Here is an 8,614-nt window from a genome sequence, read left to right on the forward strand (position 1 = left end):
AAAACCTAGTCGCAACTCTTCTCCACAAGAAGAACGCCCAAAACAAGCTCGCGGTATCTCTATCCACACTGAAATGGCAATGATAAATTTTATCAAACCCTGTAAAATTCGCCTCGTTACCTAGTTGGAGAAGTCTCAACGCATAAAAAGTTCAACCAAAAAACGTTTTCTGAAATTTTTTTGGAAAATAAATCTTTCTGTCCCAAATTCGCTGAGAAACACTAGGTTACTAGCAGAAAAGAGGCACAAAAATCAGGTTGCCAATCCCTCACTTTTGTACTTCTTCTGAATAACTTCCTGAAAAATGAAGTTGATTTCTATAAAATTACTCGAAACCTAAAGAGGGTGATAAAGACTAAACAAAGCAAGACATGATATTTTATCCCTCGCTGCTAAAACGTCTTTTGGAAAACGATTTCGGGAAATTTTAAGTATCTCTTTTGTAGCAATATATTCACTGAATTCTCGATATTTGTCTACTAATCTTACTTCGGAAAAACTACTCAAAACTCACTCGGATAATTCATACATAAAAGAGAAATTTCTTGATTAAGTTTTGATCGCAGCTAGAGTTTCTTATACTCAAACCCAATAAGTAAGTTTGAAGAACAACCGTAAAACATGGGTATTACAAATACAGCTTTCGTAAAATTATGCTCAACAATATTTCACAAAGCGAGTTTCGTAAAATTAATCTCGACGACATTTTATGAAATAGTTTTCATAGTTTTCATAAAATTAAAATCGATAAATTTTTGTGGAATAACTTTCGTAAAATTAAGCTCGACAACATTTTACAGAACTACTTTCAACAACATGTTAGAAACATCATTCATAAAGTTAAACAATATAGTATTTCATGATATATCTTTCATATAATAAATTTAACAACAATTTTGAAACGATTCTTGAAAATACAACTCAAAATAAAATTTCGAGAACCTTTGGGAAGTCAAACAAGATCATACTAAACAATCAACAGAAAACGAAAACAATAAAGGCTAGGACACGACCAGTTGGCTCACAACTTGATGGACTGAGCACCTCACCCGATGAAATCGTGTCCATTGCTTCTTCTTCCTCTTTGCCCACTTCACTCTTCCTTGAATCGTCATCTGCTTCTCCTCACTTTGTTTCAATGATTTCGTAAAGTTTCTTTGATACGAAAGACGTGATTCAGTGTAATGAAATTCTGCCACGTTGAGTCAAAAATATCTTCTCATAAACTCGATTCAGTTTAATATATGAAGCGCACTTGGTCATTTTAGTAAAACCAGCGGCACGAAAAGAAGCGAGAACATAAACTTAGACGTTGAAATCTCTTCCTTGCCTAGATATTCTCGTCAATTTTTTTTTGAAAACCAAATCATACAGAAATCAAAATTAAAGTTTGGAAAGTTCTCTGACTTTGGAATATAGTTAGCTACTCTAGAACACAAGTAGTTAGATCAATTTTGTGAAAGATCCTATAAAATCACCCTAGCAGTTATATATTTCAATAATTCATCTAGATCCTAATAAACCCTAAATCTAACAAAGTATTTACTCAGACATAATTAAGCAAAACATAAAGATAAACTGAAATAATTGTATAAATAGATAGAGTAAGAATACTTGAGTTCTAGTACAAAATATCTGAATGAGTCTTTGATCTTCTCTCCAAACTACTAAATAAAACTAAAAATCAATGTGAATCTGTAAAGATGTGTAAGGTGTCTCTTGCCTAAGTTATGGCAAAACTATAAATATTTGGTATAAAGTTGGCAAAGAGCATTCTTGTAATATGTGGGACTTATGGGTTTAAGTCATCTTGAATCAAGTCGAGCACATTTACTCGCGCAGATGTCTAGCGACACCAAGGAAACAGAATCAATCGAAGCTTCTTCTAAATCTCGACTTAGGCTTCTTGAACATCTACGAGTTTCCTCATCCATAAACTCTAAAATTCTCCACAATCTCCACATTGTTCTGAAACATGTCTCGACCTGAAAAAACTTCAAAATATATTCCAAACACTTATAATAGACTTTAAATATGAATTATATTATGACTGTAAACTGGTAAAATTTAGAGTGTATCATTTACCCTAACAAATTGGTCTAATTCAGTTAATTAGATATTGGTAAATGAAAAGTTTAAGTATTAGAAGTGATTTATGAATAATAAAGCTTTTTAAAAAATTGTTTTCGCGGTATATATACTATTCAGAATAATTCTGTCCTGTTAAATAGGTTACAACATACAATATTTAAATAATCATTTTTGTAAACAATATCTAAATATCTTAAGATATAGTAGAAAAATCTTAAGATTAAAAATTTAAAATTAAAATAAAATAACTAATTGTCAATATATTAAAAATCTTAAATAGCCTAAAATTGAAAAATAGTACTGGTCTACAAATTTAGCTACATGAGCATTTAGTATCATTTCAACACGTCCAAAATGCAGTAGTACCCATCTTTCTTTTGTTATTTTTGGAAATTTTTTATGTATCATATTTCATTTTATACTATCTTAGAATGAAACTTTTATAATTTTTTAGAAATTTTATATAATAAATTCCATGGAGTGCTAATCTAATTTATAGTTATTACAGATACATATATCATTTGAATATGTTTAATTTTATATTTGTTGAAATAGAGATTTATTGTTCATCAACCACTTAAATCTTATCTATATTGATTAAATTTCATTTCATTAAAATCATATAACTTAATAATCCAATAACAAGTATGTCCAATTAAAAAAAAATATGATATTGCATTTTGGTATGGGTTAAAGTGATGTTTTAAAATATTCTGGTCTTGGATTTTGGCACCAATTAAAATTTATATAATAAAATAATTTATTAACCATATAAAATCAGGTGTAATTTATCTCTTTCAATATTGAATTTTGATGAAATAAAAATCTCACATTTTGGTACAAATTTTAGTTTTGAATTATGATTATATGTTGTGGCACGGATTAGAACCTAAGAAAAAATAAATATAAGTTCAAAGACTAAATATATTTTTTTCACATCAAAAACTAAATATTTATTTTAAATAAGGTTTCAGCTTTTATTCACAAATTTATGATTGAATATTTCAATTTCTACGGTTATAATAGAATTAGGATATAACACTTATAAGAACTTATATTGTTTCTAAATTTTTAATATTTAATATATGGTGCGGATCAAAAAGTTACCACCTGAAATTTATTACACTTCTCAACAAATAAAAAATCAAGAAAAGAAATCCGGCGCTTTAAGGAAAATCTAGTAAAATATATTAAGTGGTATTTCGTTTGGGAGAGTGGACAAGACATATCATATGTCACATATGTTACAACAAATAAAAAATCAAGAAAAGAAATCTGGCGCTTTAAGGAAAATCTAGTAAAATATATTAAGTGGTATTCCGTTTGGGAGAGTGGACAAGACATATCATATATCACATATGTTACAACAAATAAAAAATCAAGAAAAAAAATCCGGCGCTTTAAGGAAAATCTAGTAAAATATATTAAGTGGTATTCCGTTTGGGAAAGTGGACAAGACATATCATATGTCACATATGTTACAACAAACCCAAAAATGGTCAAATTAAAATTAAATAGCGAGGGAAAAAAACTTGAAAGAGGGATGGAGGCCTAGGATAGAGTTGAGAAAGGCTAATTGGTTTATTGCTTATGGGTTATGAAGGCAATGTGTCAGCTTTGTTTCTTCTTTGTGCCTTCGTTCATTATTTTCTCTTATTTTTGGTTTTGAATCCTCAATCTAAACGAAGTGTGTTTTTCTTTGGCTGATAAATGATAAAAAGATGAGACTGCAACGGAATTCCCTTTTGTTGTTTTTATTTGTTGTTTTTCTTTGTTGTGCTTCAGTTTCATTTTCTCTAGAAATTCTTTCAGACTTGAACCAGACCATTGTGTCTCGTGGTAATATCTTTGAGCTGGGTTTATTTCAACCAGATAAATATACTCGTAGTTGGTATATAGGGATATGGTATAAGGAGGATCCGAAGCGAACTGTTCTGTGGGTAGCCAACAGAAACCACCCTCTCTTTGAATCAAACTTCTCCCTCCGTTTGACCGACAACAACCTCATCCTTTACAATCATCTTAATCTTCCTATCTGGTCAACGAATCTAATTGGAGGAGATGGGAGTTCTTCTCAACCGATGGTGGTAGAACTTCTGGACAGCGGAAACCTAGTGCTCAAAAACACTAACAAAAAGGACTCTTATAGCATCTTGTGGCAGAGTTTTGATTTTCCGACGGATACTTTACTACCGGAGATGACACTGGGAATGAATCCAAAAACTGGAGCCGACATATTCCTTCAATCATGGATAAGTTCTGATAATCCTGCAAGTGGGGTAAGAATTATGGAAATTGTAAATCGAGGAGGTCTCTTTCAGATTTTTGTAAATTATGTTGAGTATGGATTTAACGTGTATGCGCATCGAAGGGATCCCTGGAATGGAATCCAGTTTGGTGACATGCCACAGGTTTTTGAGTGGGATAAGGTCAGTCTCACGTTCGTTATGTCTTACGGACGAAACTACTCCAGACTGACATTGACGCCGGGAGGAAATTATAATCTATATAAATGGGTTCAAGAAAAAAAGGAGTGGGAGCTGTCTTGGTCTACTGAAAGAGATGTGTGCAGTGGATACCCATGTGGGTCCAATGCTTACTGCTTAGAAAACAAATCACTATTGACGTGCCTTTGTATTGAAGGCTTTATTCCATTGTCCACGCTACCTTGGGCCGCTGGAAACAAATTCTCTTGTAGGAGAAAGACGAAGTTGAACTGCCGGGGAGATGAATTCTTAATGCTTAAGAATATGAGGATTCCAGATACTACAGGCGTAACTGTGGATATGAAAATCAATTCTAAAGAATGTTTGAGGATGTGCCAAGGGGATTGTTACTGTACAGCATTTGCGTATGTCGGTATCGGCCAGCGCGGTTGTGTCATTTGGACGAGAGAGCTCACCGACATTAGAAACTACAGCGTAGGCGGTCAAGATCTTTATGTCCGACTTGCAAGTAATGAAACGGGTTAGTAATGAAATTCCCAGGAATCTAACAGATTTGAAGCAATATACAGTTTTGTATTATCTCCATATTATTTTTTTTTGGTCTTGGTTTCTCAATATGTTTCCTCCCCTTCTGATAATCATATGTTTTCCACATTTTTCTTTAGGGGATACTAAAGAAACAAGATTGGAGGAGCGTTATATCACTTTGATCATAGTAGGAGGAATCGCAGCGTTCATCCTTGGCTGCTTCTGCCTCTGGAAGCGAATGAAAAGAGGCTCATCACACTCACAAGGTAAGCAAAATTTTGAGTTCCTTCTTTTTTTTTTTTTTTTTAATAGTCATCATCAATTTAAAAGCATTGAACGTGTCGTTTATGTGTAGAACCAACTGAAACAGAGATTATGATGACCGAATTATCACGAGAAGTTTTCTCTTTCATTGCGCTCAGAACAGTTGCTGCTGCAACTGATAACTTCTCTGTATCCAACGAACTCGGCCGAGGTGGTTTTGGTGTTGTTTACAAGGTAAAATTTTTTTTACAAGGTGAAATCTCTCTTAAATTTGGAATTATGATAAGCTTGGTCAAGCATGGGTCAAAGGAAGAAGTCATAATGCTGACGTGGTGGAGGGAAAGACTCTGAACCAGCTGGAGAGTTTTCAGTTAGAGAAAGAGCTAGGCTTTATATAGTTTCTATTGTTCTCTGTTTATCGTTATGCATTTAGAAACTGGAGATTAGTGTGAGATCGTGAGATCTTGAGGCGATCCGATATCTTCTTGAGACTATTCGGTTGTAACTGTATCATTTATCAGTAATACATTGTAAGAGGAAGACGTTTAGATTGATTTACAGAGTATATAGTTAACAATCTTAACAACTTATCACAAGTTTAAATGTATGATGACAGGGAATCTTAGATGATGGCACCATTGTTGCCGTGAAGAGATTGTCAAGAACATCATTACAAGGGACAATTGAATTTAGGAACGAAGTAAGAACCGTTCTCAACGTTCTCCATATAAACTTAGTACGCCTGCTATCATGTTGTTGTGAAGGGACAGAGCGCATATTGGTCTATGAATATATGGAGAATTTGAGTTTAAACCGCTTCCTATTCCGTTAGTGGCTTCTCTCCTTTCTTTCTAATATTCAGAATAATTTCTAGTTAAAACAGCAATAGGAAATTGTGTTTAAATCGACTTGTGTGTTTTCTCTAGGTGGAGCTCTAAGCCGGTCGCTTAGTTGGGAACAGAAGTTCCGTATCATGGGTGAGATTGCACAAGGGCTTTCGTATCTCCACAACTCAAGAGACAGTCCTATTCTACATAGAGACTTGAAACCCAGCAACATTTTGCTTGACAGTAATATGACCGCCAAGATTTCAGATTTTGGTATGGCAAAATTTTTAGAAAGCGGCCAGACAGAGGCACAGACCCAGCGTGTGGTTGGATCATAGTAAGAAATCAAATGTTTTAATTAGGCCTGGGCGTTCGGGTACCCATTCGGGTTCGGTTCGGGTTTTTCGGATTTCGGTTCTATTTTGTAACACCTTCTAGGTCCCATTCTAGTAAATTTACAAGTTCGGTTCGGGTTCGGATATAACACATCGGTTTCGGTTCGGTTCGGTTAATACCCGAAGTAACCATATATCATTCGGATTCGGGTTATATCAGATCGGTTCGGATATACCCTAAGTAAAATCTAAAATTCAATAGAAAAACATAAAAGTATATACTTATTTATATATAATGGAGTATTTAAGATATTTTTTAAAAAAAATTATATACTTATTGTTAGATATCATGTTGAAATAAAGATGAAATTGAATATTTGAAGTACATATTTATGTTTTAAATATTTATATTATATATTAATTCGGACATTCGGATCGGTTTGTTCGGGTATTTTTCGGGTTTTTCGGGTTTTCGGGTTTTTCGGATTATCCATTCGGGTTCGGTTAATAACACTTCGGGTTCGGATATGTTTTGTAACACCCTACAAGATCCATTCCGATATTTATAAAAATTCGGATTCGGTTCGGATCGGGTTTTTCGGTTCGGGTTCGGTTCGGATTTCGGGTTACGGGTTTTATGCCCAGCCCTAGTTTTAATTATTGTCTTTAGGTAGCTTCCTCTGTCTTTTTTTTCTTTTTTGTCTTGATTAGTCTTTTCTTTTTTTTTTTTTCCTTGTTATTACAGTGGCTACATGTCCGAGGAATACGCAGTGTCTAGAATAATTATTGTCTTTAGGTAACTTCTTCTGTCAGTTGACAAAAAAAAAAAAAAAAAAAAAAAAAAAAAGGTAGCTTCTTCTGTCTTTTTTTTATTCTTTTTTGTCTTGATTAGTCTTTTCTTTTTTTTTTCCTTGTTATTACAGTGGCTACATGTCCGAGGAATACGCAGTATCTAGAATAATGTCTGATAAATCTGATCTTTTTAGCTTCGGAGTTGTTATCCTAGAGATTATCATGGAGAAGCAAAATTTCAAGTTTTGCAACTCCTTTCCTGGCGATAGCATAATCGACCTGGTAAGAAGACAAATTAATCATAGTATTACAACTTTCATATCTCTTCTTTTTCTTCTATTAAAATATATAATATAGTTCCATCAAAAAAAAAATATATATATAATATAGTTAATCTGTTTGATGTATTTGTTTCACAACAGGCATGGCGAACATGGAACGGAGGCAACTACCTCTCGCTAGTGAATTCCCACTTGGAAGACGATTCATTAGTGGGCGATGAAGTACTGAAATGTCTACAGATAGCTTTATGCTGCCTCCAAGATGAGGCGGGGAGCAGACCAAATGCAGACTCCGTGGTGTTGATGCTCAGAGGCAGGTCACCGGATATTCCACGACCAATCAAGCCAAACTACTATTATTCATTGAGACTCGCTAGGTTAGCTACCGCAGCGTCATCGTCTTCTGTGTTGGTTGAAGAGACGGTATCGACTGTGATAAGTAGTTCTGATGAATCCGTTACATTCAATGAATACACTGCAACTGTCATTAACTCTCGCTAAGTGGTGTTTTCATTATTTATTAAATATTGTTTTTCACTGCACTTATGATGAGCAAGAAAATATTGATGTACCAGCTGGGTTGTAAAGGGCACTCATAATTCTGTGTCTTGCAAGAAACAATGTTTACGTTTTGTGATGCAACATTCTTCATCTTAATTGTAACGAACCGGTTTTCTTTAACCGGTTTGGTTTGTGTGATAATTATTATTTTTAATTAAAACAAGCCATACCCTTTTCTTGTTAAGTGTATTCCTGTGTGTATAAGAAGTCAAAACCCTATTACCTATTAATGTATTTTCTTTGGTCGTGATGAATAGCCGCCAATGTGATCATCACCTCCGATCTTATCTTTCTCTCCACCTTCTCCTTCCTTCCATTTGTGTTCGCTCTTGCTACTTCTTTATCCCATGTTCGTCTAGCCACCAAAGAGCCACTCTTGTCCAGTTGTCCTCCTTATTGTAGATCTATCGTGCCGTAACTTTTCCAAAAAGGTTATGCACCTTTTGTTATACTTTTGCAACAAGCAATGTCTTTATTTATGTGAGACG

At 34.0% G+C, this 8,614-nt stretch overlaps 2 protein-coding genes across 2 annotated transcripts; both read left to right on the forward strand.

Moving 5' to 3' along the window:
• Nucleotides 1–3,684: 3,684 nt before the first annotated feature.
• On the forward strand, nucleotides 3,685–7,292 carry LOC108821315 (receptor-like serine/threonine-protein kinase SD1-8). The gene is made up of 6 exons (XM_056992972.1): nucleotides 3,685–5,058; nucleotides 5,204–5,332; nucleotides 5,422–5,564; nucleotides 5,947–6,157; nucleotides 6,257–6,494; nucleotides 7,238–7,292. Exons 1-6 carry the CDS (start codon nucleotides 3,813–3,815, stop codon nucleotides 7,290–7,292), a joined length of 2,022 nt encoding a protein of 673 aa, XP_056848952.1. The 5' UTR covers nucleotides 3,685–3,812.
• Nucleotides 7,293–7,369: 77 nt separating this feature from the next.
• LOC130498390 (G-type lectin S-receptor-like serine/threonine-protein kinase SRK) lies at nucleotides 7,370–8,197 on the forward strand. Its single transcript, XM_056991720.1, has 2 exons — nucleotides 7,370–7,566; nucleotides 7,707–8,197. The coding sequence occupies exons 1-2, from the start codon at nucleotides 7,423–7,425 to the stop codon at nucleotides 8,064–8,066; spliced, it is 504 nt and encodes a 167-aa protein (XP_056847700.1). The 5' UTR covers nucleotides 7,370–7,422; the 3' UTR covers nucleotides 8,067–8,197.
• The last annotated feature ends 417 nt before the right edge of the window (nucleotides 8,198–8,614 follow it).

This window comes from Raphanus sativus, chromosome 8 (genome assembly GCF_000801105.2).
Source record: "Raphanus sativus cultivar WK10039 chromosome 8, ASM80110v3, whole genome shotgun sequence".
In the NCBI taxonomy this organism is placed as follows: Eukaryota; Viridiplantae; Streptophyta; class Magnoliopsida; order Brassicales; family Brassicaceae; genus Raphanus; species Raphanus sativus.